The following is a 14,383-nucleotide window of genomic DNA, read 5'->3' on the forward strand; positions in this document are numbered from 1 at the left end:
CTTTTCAACGGTTTCAATCTTTGCCGGATCTACCTGAATACCTTCTTTGTTCACTATGTGACTGAGGAATTGAACTTCTTTCAACCAAAATGCACACTTTGAAAATTTTGCGTATAGTTGTTCCTTCCTCAACAATTCTAGCACTTTTCTCAAATGTTCTTCGTGCTCTTAATCATTCTTTGAGTAAATGAGTATGTCATCGATGAAAACAATGACAAACTTGTCAAGATATGGCCCACACACTCAGTTCATGAGGTCCATGAACACAGCTGGTGCGTTAGTCAATCCAAACGGCATAACCATAAACTCGTAATGACCGTAACGCGTTCTGAAAACAGTCTTTGGAATATCATCCTCCTTTACCAGCATTTGATGATACCCGGAACGTAAATAGATCTTTAAATAAACCGACGAGCCTTGTAGTTGATCAAATAAATCATCGATTCTCGGTATTGGATAACGGTTCTTGATGGTAAGTTTGTTCAACTCTCGGTAGTCGATACACAATCTGAATGTACCATCCTTCTTTTTGACAAACAAAACAGGAGCTCCCCACGGTGATGTGCTTGGTCGAATGAAACCACGTACTAACAGTTCTTGTAGTTGACTTTGTAATTCCTGCATTTAGCTGGGTGTGAGTCTGTAAGGAGCACGAGCTATTGGTGCAGCTCCCAGTATAAGATCTATTTGGAATTCAACGGATTTATGTGGGGGTAGTCCCGGTAATTCTTTCAAAAATACGTCGGGAAATTCTTTTGTGACGGGAACATCACTGATGTTCTTTTCTTCAGGTTTGACTTCTTCGATGTGTGTTAGAATGACAAAGCAACCTTTTCTTATTAGTTTTTGCCCCTTCAAACTACTAATAAGATTTAACTTCGCGTTGTTCTTTTCTCCGTACACCATTAAAGGTTTTCCTTTTTTGCGCATAATGCGAATCGCATTTTTGTAACAAACGACTTCTGCTCTTACCTTTTTCAACTAGTCCATGTCAATTATTACGTCAAAACTCCCTAACTTGACTGGTATTAAGTCAATCTTAAACGTTTTGTCAACCAGTTTAATTTCTCTATCCCGACATACTTTATCTGCTGTAATTAGTTTACCGTTTGCTAATTCGAGTAAAAATTTATTATCCAAAGGCATTAATGGAGAATTTAATTTGGCACAAAAATCTCTACTCATATAGCTTCTATCCGCACCCGAATCAAATAAAACATAAGCAGATTTATCGTCAATAAGAAACGTACCCGTAACAAGCTCCGGGTCTTCCTGCGCTTCTGCCGAATTAATGTTGAAGACTCGTCCACGGCCTTGCCCATTATTATTTCCTTGATTAAGGCATGCTTTGCTGAAATGGCCCGGCTTTTCGCATCCGTAACAAATAATGGAATTATTTGTTCTGTTATTTTTATATGCCTTTGGTCCATAGACATCACACTTCATTACACTATGTCCAGTTCTGTTACACTTGGTACACACTACTACACAGAACTTATCTGGATGATACCCTCCACACCTTAGACATTTATTGTTCTGGTTGTTGTTGCCATTGTTGTTATTGATTTGGTTGTTGTTGCGATTGTTATTGTTGTTAGGACGGTTATTGTGGTTGTTGTTGTTGTTGGGATAGTTGTTGTTGCGTTTGTTTTTGCGAAAAATGGGGCGATTGTAGTTGTGATTGCTGTGCTGGTTGTTGAATCGATAGTTACTGTTGTTTTGTTGGTGACTTTTGTCACTGTTTTCTTCCCACTTCCTCTTGACTTGTTTCGTGTTGGCTTCTTCGACCGCCTGCTCTTTAATTCTTCCCTCAAACTAATTGATGAGTTTATGAGCCATTCGACTTGCCTTTTGTATGGAGGCAGGCTCGTGTGAACTCACATCTTCTTGAATTTTTTCTGGTAACCCTTTTACAAATGCGTCAATTTTCTCTTCTTCATATTCGAACGCTCCCGGACACTAGGGGTGTTCACGGTCCGGTTTGGACAAAATTTCAAACCAAACCGACATTCACGGTTTCAACATTTATTAAACCAGACTAAACCAAGTAAGTTGTCTTACTGGACGGTTTGGTCTGGTTTGGGACGGTCCGGTTTAACCGGTTTAACGGTTTTGAGTTTTTCTTTCTTTTTATTTCCCATAGAAGATAGATATAAATGCATATGCCACTAGATCTGAAGTTACAAGAGAAAGTTTACTACTTCAAAAAATCAAAAGACAAACAAGGTCCCAGCGAGTTATTTACATATCTTGAGTTTTCAAAAACTATTCTAGATACCAAAAGTCAAAATCCAAAAGAGTGCTACTATTAAAAACTTCCAAGGCTTCGATTCTTCAATTCCACTTTGCATCTTTAATTCTTCACAACATGGAATACAAAATCTGTGATCAATGATAAGTAAATTTTATTATTATTATATACTAATAATAATAAAAGATCAATAAAACATTACCATTAAAATCACTCTCCAAAAGCAAGGCATCCAAATTCCAAATGCGTTTTGTGATATCATTAGATATGATCAGTAGGAAAATCAACAAGGATTGCAAAATCTAATATAAGAGGCAACATCATATCTTGTTAGTAAAAAAACAAAAACCAATTAATTAACATGTAGTTTAAATAACACAGCATCATACCATTATCAATATCTTCGAGATCTTCAATATCTTGCAAAGCACCTTGAATATCAACTCTTTCTTGTGTAACTTTACTCTTCAACCAGTTTTGTGAACATATGAGTGATTGTACCATTTTTAAAGTAAGACTACTTTTGAAAGTACTCAAAACTCGACCGCCTGTCTTAAACACCGATTGTGAAGAAACGGTAGAAACAGGAATAGCTAGCACATCCTTTGCAACCTGTGATAAAACTTTATACTTTGTCGAATTCAATTTCCACCAAACTAACAAGTCAAAATCTCCATCCATACTCACTCTTTCTTCTTTTAAATATTTATCTAGTTCATATTTTTCACCTTCAGAATCTTGTGCAGAATAATGATCAAACATGTTTTTCAAAATTTTAGTTACACTTTTTTTCATCTTATTTGACACATCATTTATACCATACATTTTCTCAAAACTCCAATCAACATACTGTTTTTTATAACGAGGATCAAGTACCACAGCAACAAACAACAATGGATTGACGTTCTCCAATTCACCCCAATAATTATCAAAATTTAATTTCATGTCACAAGCCATGTGACTTAACTTTGGATCAACATCTTCAATGAAAGTAGTTATGTGAGTGTAGATGGTGAAAAAATCATGGAAACACGTATTTGAAGTAACATACAATGATCTCGAAAATCGTTTGGTGACCACAACAAATAACTCCAAAAACGTCATCAAGTTTTATGCCTCGTCCCAATCTTGACTACAAGGTGGCCCTATTCTACTTTCATTTTGATTAGCTTCTTCATTTTCTAAGCTTGAAGCTACTATAAAGTATCTAAAGTATTGTGAATCATCTTTCATTCTCTCAAATGCCTTCCTATACTTTATAGCTGATTCCAACATTAAAAAAGTAGAGTTCCACCTAGTAGGATCATCTAACAAGACACTTCCACCTACATCTAAATTTTAATCTTCCACACATTGCTTAAACTTGTTCAACCTTGATGGTGATGATCTAACATATTTCACTGCATTTCTGATCACTTTAATAGATTTATCATAGGCTTTCAAACCACTAATCACAATTAAGTTCAACATGTGAGCACAACACCTCATGTGCAAATAATCACAATTTAGTATCGCTTTGCCCCAATTACATATCTTTTTTTTCATATAAGTAAGTGCCACATCATTACAACTTGCGTTATCCACGGTTATTGTTAAAACTCTTTCAATACCCCAAGCAATCAAACATGCCTCAACCATTTTCCCAATGGTCTCGCCCTTTTGATTAGAAATTATTTCAAAACTTATAATTCGCTTTTGCAATTCCCAATCATCATCAATATAATGGGCCGTCAAAACCACATAATTGATATTTTGATTCGATGTCCATGAATCAGTTGTAAGACATATTTGTTGTGAAAAGTTTTTAAACATATCTTTTAGATTTTTCTTTTCTTCCTCATAAAATGACCTAACATCCCTTGCAATTGTAACCCATCCATATAAATCAAACTTAGGCTGTTATAAATAAATAAAGCCTTCTTTTTGAACAAACCTAAATGGAAGTTCACCAATAGCTGCCATTCTAGGATTGGGAGCTTTAGGCTCCATCTCAGCATCATCTTCTATATCAATAAAGTCATCTTTGTTTGTCATGTTTGATGCAAAAGCTATAGTGACAATAGACACAAAGAACAAGAGGTCATGAACATCACTATACGAGAATAAATTGTAAAATAAAATTTTAGAAGCATTGAAAAAGTAACATATAGATATGCTTTATACTTACAAAATAAGCAAAGATGATGAATGATTTAAGATGAATCGTTGATGGAGGATTTAGGTTGATGATCTTGATGAAAAAGTTGTGGAGTGATCTTTGAGTGTAAAAGAGGTGAAGTAATAATGAATGGGGAAGACGTAAGGTAGGTTGAGTCGTTGAGATATATAAAAATCTGATCAAAATATCTAGTACAGTAACTTTATAATGATCATTAATAAATAATTAAATTTAATGTTATGCGTCAAGCATGTGTTATTTTTACCAAGTGGGCTTAGTATATAGTCCAACTAAAAATATAGCAGAAGATAATTGCTAATGTATACCATTTAAACCAGTATGTGTTATATATATATATATATATATATATATATATATATATATATATATATATATATATATATATATATATATATATATATATATATATATATTGACGGTCCGGTCCGGTTTTAACTGTTAATTTTTTTCTCAAACTGTAGTCGGACCAGAGAACCCGGTTTTGTCAAAACTAAAACTGTCGGACGGTGATCTAATAACTCAAACCGGCCAAACCAAACCAAATACCCCGGTTTGGCCGGTTTGGCCAGTTTAAACGGTTCGTTGAACACCCCTACCGGACACAATAGGCACAACTCTGTGAATCGTCGTTCGTACGTGGCAATATCAATTCCTTGTGTTTGTAACTCTCTAAGCTCTACCTTGAGCTTATTAACCTCGTTTCTGGGACGATACTGCTCATTCATCAAGTGCTTGAATGCTAACCACGGTAGTGTGTAAGCAGCATCTTGTCCCAGCTGCTCGAGGTAGGTGTTCCACCATGTTAATGCAGTACCCGTGAAGGTATGCGTAGCATACTTTACTTTGTCTTCTTCAGTACATTTACTTATGGCAAACACCAATTCAACCTTCTCGGTCCACCGTTTCAATCCGATTGGTCCTTCGGTTCCATCAAATTCCAAAGGTTTACAGGCAGTGAATTCTTTGTAGGAGCATCCTACACGATTTCTTGTGGAATTAGTTCCACTGCTAGATCCGGAGTTATTGTTGTTATTTTGCATTGCGGCCTGCACTGCGGCTATGTTCGCAGCAAGAAAGGTACGGAATTCTTCTTCGCTCATATTCATGGTGTGTCGAGTAGTTGGTGCCATTTCCTTCAAAAATAGCCAAAAGAATTAAGTTAATCATATAGAGTATTAAGAGTAGTTAATAGTATTTCGTAGCATAATATGAACTTATTTATAAAAGCTTTTTCTTCATATTAGCGTTTTATAAGTTTTAATTTAGGTACTACCTACCCGTTAAGTTCATACTTAGTAGCTAATATACCATTCAACTACTACAATTCTATATAAAAAACTGATCATAATATTTCGCGTTCAAACTTTTATACAATTTTTACAAACTTACAATACCGCTATTATACATATAGCATGAAATATAGTACACAATAACTTTGATACAAGGTAGTTGTGAAGACATTTCTAGTTAATACGCAAGTCGTTCAGCAAAGGCAATAAAGACACGTAATTCATAAGTCCAGAAACAAGTCATGCATTCGGGTTTTACTAGTATTATTTCCCATCCTTGGTCTTGTGGAAAATAACCGTTGTGACCGTTGGCTAGGCAGCATGTTGTAACGTCGTTAAAAGGACGGGGGTTACGTAATGCCCAACAGCCCCGTAACAATCTAAAAACCTTGTTTATCACCCCAACTAGCGAATCCGTCACTTGTGGGAATGTTTTATTTATTAGTTATAATCCTATGTTCTTTTTCTCAATTTGGTGAGAAGCGAACATTACTAACCCGTAGACATAACATGCTTCTTTATGTTGCATGTTTGAAGCTCTTTCTAAAGAACGAAGTCCTATGTTGGGATAGGTAGAGTCAAAATTGGCTCTCAACCCGTAGCGTAAAATTGCATCTAGGTTCCCCGCATTCAATGCTTTACAGAAAACATGGCGTAACTTATGGTCTCTCCAATGTGATATACCCCATCTATCAAAGGAAAGCCTTTTATTAACTAAGGCATTCCTGGAACGTCTTTCAAATGTTGGGCAAACTAATTTTGCCGTAAATAATTGTGCCGATGAATTCTGACCGACTCTAGACAAGATTTCATCAATCATATTGAAATGTCCCGTTCTTATTGATTAAAAACGTTCCATATTAATTGATTTCGTTGCGAGGTTTTGACCTCTATATGAGACGTTTTTCAAAGACTGCATTCATTTTTAAAACAAACCATAACCTTTATTTCATAAATAAAGGTTTAAAAAGCTTTACGTAGATTATCAAATAATGATAATCTAAAATATCCTGTTTACACACGACCATTACATAATGGTTTACAATACAAATATGTTACATCGAATTCAGTTTCTTGAATGCAGTTTTTACACAATATCATACAAACATGGACTCCAAATCTTGTCCTTATTTTTGTATGCAACAGCGGAAGCTCTTAATATTCACCTGAGAATAAACATGCTTTAAACGTCAACAAAAATGTTGGTGAGTTATAGGTTTAACCTATATATATCAAATCGTAACAATAGACCACAAGATTTCATATTTCAATACACATCCCATACATAGAGATAAAAATCATTCATATGGTGAACACCTGGTAACCGACAATAACAAGATGCATATATAAGAATATCCCCATCATTCCGGGACACCCTTCGGATATGATATAAATTTCGAAGTACTAAAGCATCCAGTACTTTGGATGGGGTTTGTTAGGCCCAATAGATCTATCTTTAGGATTCGCGTCAATTAGGGTGTCTGTTCCCTAATTCTTAGATTACCAGACTTAATAAAAAGGGGCATATTCGATTTCGATAATTCAACCATAGAATGTAGTTTCACGTACTTGTGTCTATTTTGTAAATCATTTATAAAACCTGCATGTATTCTCATCCCAAAAATATTAGATTTTAAAAGTGGGACTATAACTCACTTTCACAGATTTTTACTTCGTCGGGAAGTAAGACTTGGCCACTGTTGATTCACGAACCTATAACAATATATACATATATATTAAAGTATGTTCAAAATATATTTACAACACTTTTAATATATTATGATGTTTTAAGTTTATTAAGTCAGCTGTCCTCGTTAGTAACCTATAACTAGTTGTCCACAGTTAGATGTACAGAAATAAATCGATAAATATTATCTTGAATCAATCCACGACCCAGTGTATACGTATCTCAGTATTGATCACAACTCAAACTATATATATTTTGGAATCAACCTCAACCCTGTATAGCTAACTCCAACATTCACATATAGAGTGTCTATGGTTGTTCCGAAATATATATAGATGTGTCGACATGATAGGTCGAAACATTGTATACGTGTCTATGGTATCTCAAGATTACATAATATACAATACAAGTTGATTAAGTTATGGTTTGAATAGATTTGTTACCAATTTTCACGTAGCTAAAATGAGAAAAATTATCCAATCTTGTTTTACCCATAACTTCTTCATTTTAAATCCGTTTTGAGTGAATCAAATTGCTATGGTTTCATATTGAACTCTATTTTATGAATCTAAACAGAAAAAGTATAGGTTTATAGTCGGAAAAATAAGTTACAAGTCGTTTTTGTAAAGGTAGTCATTTCAGTCGAAAGAACGACGTCTAGATGACCATTTTAGAAAACATACTTCCACTTTGAGTTTAACCATAATTTTTGGATATAGTTTCATGTTCATAATAAAAATCATTTTCTCAGAATAACAACTTTTAAATCAAAGTTTATCATAGTTTTTAATTAACTAACCCAAAACAGCCCGCGGTGTTACTACGACGGCGTAAATCCGGTTTTACGGTGTTTTTCGTGTTTCCAGGTTTTAAATCATTAAGTTAGCATATCATATAGATATAGAACATGTGTTTAGTTGATTTTAAAAGTCAAGTTAGAAGGATTAACTTTTGTTTGCGAACAAGTTTAGAATTAACTAAACTATGTTCTAGTGATTACAAGTTTAAACCTTCGAATAAGATAGCTTTATATGTATGAATCGAATGATGTTATGAACATCATTACTACCTTAATTTCCTTGGATAAACCTACTGGAAAAGAGAAAAATGGATCTAGCTTCAATGGATCCTTGGATGGCTCGAAGTTCTTGAAGCAGAATCATGACACGAAAACAAGTTCAAGTAAGATCATCACTTGAAATAAGATTGTTATAGTTATAGAAATTGAACCAAAGTTTGAATATGATTATTACCTTGTATTAGAATGATAACCTACTGTAAGAAACAAAGATTTCTTGAGGTTGGATGATCACCTTACAAGATTGGAAGTGAGCTAGCAAACTTGAAAGTATTCTTGATTTTATGAAACTAGAACTTTTGGAATTTATGAAGAACACTTAGAACTTGAAGATAGAACTTGAGAGAGATCAATTAGATGAAGAAAATTGAAGAATGAAAGTGTTTGTAGGTGTTTTTGGTCGTTAGTGTATGGATTAGATATAAAGGATATGTAATTTTGTTTTCATGTAAATAAGTCATGAATGATTACTCATATTTTTGTAATTTTATGAGATATTTCATGCTAGTTGCCAAATGATGGTTCCCACATGTGTTAGGTGACTCACATGGGCTGCTAAGAGATGATCATTGGAGTGTATATACCAATAGTACATACATCTAAAAGCTGTGTATTGTACGAGTACGAATACGGGTGCATACGAGTAGAATTGTTGATGAAACTGAACGAGGATGTAATTGTAAGCATTTTTGTTAAGTAGAAGTATTTTGATAAGTGTATTGAAGTCTTTCAAAAGTGTATAAATACATATTAAAACACTACATGTATATACATTTTAACTGAGTCGTTAAGTCATCGTTAGTCGTTACATGTAAGTGTTGTTTTAAAACCTTTAGGTTAACGATCTTGTTAAATGTTGTTAACCCAATGTTTATAATATCAAATGAGATTTTAAATTATTATATTATCTTGATATTATCATGTATGAATATCTCTTAATATGATATATATACATTAAATGTCTTCACAACGATAATCGTTACATATATGTCTCGTTTAAAAATCATTAAGTTAGTAGTCTTGTTTTTACATATGTAGTTCATTGTTAATATACTTTATGATATGTTTTCTTATCATAGTATCATGTTAACTATATATATATATCCATATATATGTCATCATATAGTTTTTACAAGTTTTAGCGTTCGTGAATCACCGATCAACTTGGGTGGTCAATTGTCTATATGAAACATATTTCAATTAATCAAGTCTTAAAAAGTTTGATTGCTTAACATGTTGGAAACATTTAATCATGTAAATATCAATCTCAATTAATATATATAAACATGGAAAAGTTCGGGTCACTACAGTACCTACCCGTTAAATAAATTTCGTCCCGAAATTTTAAGCTGTTGAAGGTGTTGACGAATCTTCTGGAAATAGATGCGGGTATTTCTTCTTCATCTGATCTTCACGCTCCCAGGTGAACTCGGGTCCTCTACGAGCATTCCATCGAACCTTAACAATTGGTATCTTGTTTTGCTTAAGTCTTTTAACCTCACGATCCATTATTTCGACGGGTTCTTCGATGAATTGAAGTTTTTCGTTGATTTGGATTTCATCTAACGGAATAGTGAGATCTTCTTTAGCAAAACATTTCTTTAAATTCGAGACGTGGAAAGTGTTATGTACAGCCGCGAGTTGTTGAGGTAACTCTAGTCGGTAAGCTACTGGTCCGACACGATCAATAATCTTGAATGGTCCAATATACCTTGGATTTAATTTCCCTCGTTTACCAAATCGAACAACGCCTTTCCAAGGTGCAACTTTAAGCATGACCATCTCTCCAATTTCAAATTCTATATCTTTTCTTTTAATGTCAGCGTAGCTCTTTTGTCGACTTTGGGCGGTTTTCAACCGTTGTTGAATTTGGATGATCTTCTCGGTAGTTTCTTGTATAATCTCCGGACCCGTAATCTGTCTATCCCCCACTTCACTCCAACAAATCGGAGACCTGCACTTTCTACCATAAAGTGCTTCAAACGGCGCCATCTCAATGCTTGAATGGTAGCTGTTGTTGTAGGAAAATTCTGCTAACGGTAGATGTCGATCCCAACTGTTTCCGAAATCAATAACACATGCTCGTAGCATGTCTTCAAGCGTTTGTATCGTCCTTTCGCTCTGCCCATCAGTTTGTGGATGATAGGCAGTACTCATGTCTAGACGAGTTCCTAATGCTTGCTGTAATGTCTGCCAGAATCTTGAAATAAATCTGCCATCCCTATCAGAGATAATAGAGATTGGTATTCCATGTCTGGAGACGACTTCCTTCAAATACAGTCGTGCTAACTTCTCCATCTTGTCATCTTCTCTTATTGGTAGGAAGTGTGCTGATTTGGTGAGACGATCAACTATTACCCAAATAGTATCAAAACCACTTGCAGTCCTTGGCAATTTAGTGATGAAATCCATGGTAATGTTTTCCCATTTCCATTCCGGGATTTCGGGTTGTTGAAGTAGACCTGATGGTTTCTGATGCTCAGCTTTGACCTTAGAACACGTCAAACATTCTCCTACGTATTTAGCAACATCGGCTTTCATACCCGGCCACCAAAAATGTTTCTTGAGATCCTTGTACATCTTCCCCGTTCCAGGATGTATTGAGTATCTGGTTTTATGAGCTTCTCTAAGTACCATTTCTCTCATATCTCCAAATTTTGGTACCCAAATCCTTTCAGCCCTATACCGGGTTCCGTCTTCCCGAATATTAAGATGCTTCTCCGATCCTTTGGGTATTTCATCCTTTAAATTTCCCTCTTTTAAAACTCCTTGTTGCGCCTCCTTTATTTGAGTAGTAATGTTATTATGAATCATTATATTCATAGATTTTACTCGAATGGGTTCTCTGTCCTTCCTGCTCAAGGCATCGGCTACCACATTTGCCTTCCCCGGGTGGTAACGAATCTCAAAGTCGTAATCATTCAATAATTCAATCCACCTACGCTGCCTCATATTCAGTTGTTTCTGATTAAATATGTGTTGAAGACTTTTGTGGTCGGTATATATAATACTTTTGACCCCATATAAGTAGTGCCTCCAAGTCTTTAATGCAAAAACAACCGCGCCTAATTCCAAATCATGCGTCGTATAATTTTGTTCGTGAATCTTCAATTGTCTAGACGCATAAGCAATCACCTTCGTTCGTTGCATTAATACACAACCGAGACCTTGCTTTGATGCATCACAATAAATCACAAAATCATCATTCCCTTCAGGCAATGACAATATAGGTGCCGTAGTTAGCTTTTTCTTCAATAACTGAAACGCTTTATCTTGTTCATCATTCCATTCAAATTTCTTCCCTTTATGCGTTAATGCAGTCAAGGGTTTTGCTATTCTGGAAAAGTCTTGGATGAACCTTCTGTAGTAACCAGCTAGTCCTAAAAACTGGCGTATGTGTTTCGGAGTTTTCGGGGTTTCCCACTTTTCAACAGTTTCTATCTTTGCCGGATCCACCTTAATACCTTCTTTGTTCACTATGTGACCGAGGAATTGAACTTCTTCCAACCAAAATGCACACTTTGAAAACTTAGCGTACAATTCTTCCTTCCTCAATACTTCTAACACCTTTCTCAAATGTTCACCATGTTCTTGGTCATTCTTTGAGTAAATAAGTATGTCATCAATGAAAACAATGACAAACTTGTCAAGGTATGGTCCACACACTCGGTTCATAAGGTCCATGAACACAGCTGGTGCATTAGTTAAACCAAAAGGCATGACCATAAACTCGTAATGACCGTAACGTGTTCTGAAAGCAGTCTTTGGAATATCATCTTCTTTCACCCGCATTTGATGATACCTGGAACGTAAGTCAATCTTTGAATAAACAGACGAGCCTTGTAGTTGATCAAATAAGTCGTCGATTCTCGGTAGTGGGTAGCGGTTCTTGATGGTAAGTTTGTTCAACTCTCGGTAGTCGATACACAACCTGAATGTACCATCTTTCTTCTTGACAAACAAAACAGGAGCTCCCCACGGTGATGTGCTTGGTTGAATGAAACCACGCTCTAAAAGTTCTTGTAATTGGCTTTGCAGTTCTTTCATCTCGCTGGGTGCGAGTCTGTAAGGAGCACGAGCTATTGGTGCAGCTCCTGGTACAAGATCTATTTGAAATTCAACGGATCGATGTGGGGGTAATCCCGGTAATTCTTTCGGAAATACATCGGGAAATTCTTTTGCAATGGGAACATCATTGATGCTCTTTTCTTCAGTTTGTACTTTCTCGACGTGTGCTAGAACAGCATAGCAACCTTTTCTTATTAGTTTTTGTGCCTTCAAATTACTAATAAGATGTAGCTTCGTGTTGCCCTTTTCTCCGTACACCATTAAGGGTTTTCCTTTTTCTCGTATAATGCGAATTGCATTTTTGTAACAAACGATCTCCGCTTTCACTTCTTTCAACCAGTCCATACCGATTATCACATCAAAACTCCCTAACTCTACTGGTATCAAATCAATCTTAAATGTTTCGCTAACCAGTTTAATTTCTCGATTCCGACATATATTATCTGCTGAAATTAATTTACCATTTGCTAATTCGAGTAAAAATTTACTATCCAAAGGCGTCAATGGACAACTTAATTTAGCACAAAAATCTCTACTCATATAGCTTCTATCCGCACCCGAATCAAATAAAACGTAAGCGGATTTATTGTCAATAAGAAACGTACCCGTAACAAGCTCCGGGTCTTCCTGTGCCTCTACCGCATTAATATTGAAAACTCTTCCACGGCCTTGTCCATTCGTGTTCTCCTGGTTCGGGCAATTTCTAATAATGTGGCCTGGTTTTCCACATTTATAACAAACTACATTGGCATAACTTGCTCCGACACTACTTGCTCCGCCATTACTCGTTCCGACACCATTTGTTCCTTTCGTTCTATTAACCCCTGGTCCGTAGACCTCACACTTCGTCGCGCTATGACCATTTCTTTTACACTTGTTGCAAAATTTGGTGCAGAACCCCGAGTGATTCTTTTCACACCTTTGGCATAGCTGCTTCTGATTGTTGTTGTTGTTGCGGTTATTATTGTTGTTGGGATGATTGTTGTAGTTGCTGTTGTTGTTGTTGTTGTTGTTGTTGTTGTTGTTGGGCCGTTTGTTGTAGTTGCGATTGATGTTGCGATTGTTGGGATAATTGTTGCGATTATTGTTGTAATTGCTGTTGTTGTTGTATTGGTGATTCTTATCACCGTTTTCCTCCCACTTTCTTTTGACTTGCTTCACATTGGCCTCTTCAGCAGTCTGTTCTTTAATTCTTTCTTCAATCTGGTTCACTAGTTTGTGAGCCATTCTACATGCCTGTTGTATGGAGGCGGGCTCGTGTGAACTTATATCTTCTTGGATTCTTTCCGGTAATCCTTTCACAAACGCGTCGATCTTCTCTTCCTCATCTTCGAATGCTCCCGGACACAATAGGCACAATTCTGTGAATCGTCTTTCGTACGTGGTAATATCAAATCCTTGGGTTCGTAACCCTCTAAGTTCTGTCTTGAGCTTATTGACCTCGGTTCTGGGACGGTACTTCTCGTTCATCAAGTGCTTGAATGCTGACCACGGTAGTGCGTACGCATCATCTTGTCCCACTTGCTCTAGATAGGTATTCCACCATGTTAACGCAGAACCTGTGAAGGTATGCGTAGCGTACTTCACTTTGTCCTCTTCAGTACACTTACTTATGGCAAACACCGATTCAACCTTCTCGGTCCACCGTTTCAATCCGATCGGTCCTTCGGTTCCATCAAATTCCAAAGGTTTGCAGGCAGTGAATTCTTTGTAGGTGCATCCTACACGATTTCCTGTACTGCTAGATCCAAGGTTATTGTTGGTATGTAGCGCAGCCTGTACTGCGGCTATGTTTGAAGCTAGAAAAGTACGGAATTCCTCTTCATTCATA

General features: G+C 36.0%; 1 protein-coding gene across 2 annotated transcripts; it reads right to left on the reverse strand.

Moving 5' to 3' along the window:
* Window positions 1-2,147: 2,147 nt before the first annotated feature.
* LOC139862737 (zinc finger BED domain-containing protein RICESLEEPER 2-like) lies at window positions 2,148-4,549 on the reverse strand. Of its 2 annotated transcripts, none has more exons than XM_071851363.1 (4): window positions 4,419-4,549; window positions 2,641-4,299; window positions 2,454-2,553; window positions 2,148-2,359 (listed from the first exon to the last, which is right to left on the reverse strand). In XM_071851363.1, the coding sequence occupies exons 2-3, from the start codon at window positions 3,353-3,355 to the stop codon at window positions 2,513-2,515; spliced, it is 756 nt and encodes a 251-aa protein (XP_071707464.1). In that variant the 5' UTR covers window positions 3,356-4,299; window positions 4,419-4,549; the 3' UTR covers window positions 2,148-2,359; window positions 2,454-2,512. The 2 variants fall into 2 exon arrangements, with proteins under 2 accessions (XP_071707464.1, XP_071707463.1); XM_071851362.1 differs by having other exon boundaries at window positions 2,148-2,382.
* Window positions 4,550-14,383: the final 9,834 nt, after the last annotated feature.

The sequence above is a fragment of the Rutidosis leptorrhynchoides genome, chromosome 8, assembly GCF_046630445.1.
Source record: "Rutidosis leptorrhynchoides isolate AG116_Rl617_1_P2 chromosome 8, CSIRO_AGI_Rlap_v1, whole genome shotgun sequence".
Taxonomy (NCBI): Eukaryota; Viridiplantae; Streptophyta; class Magnoliopsida; order Asterales; family Asteraceae; genus Rutidosis; species Rutidosis leptorrhynchoides.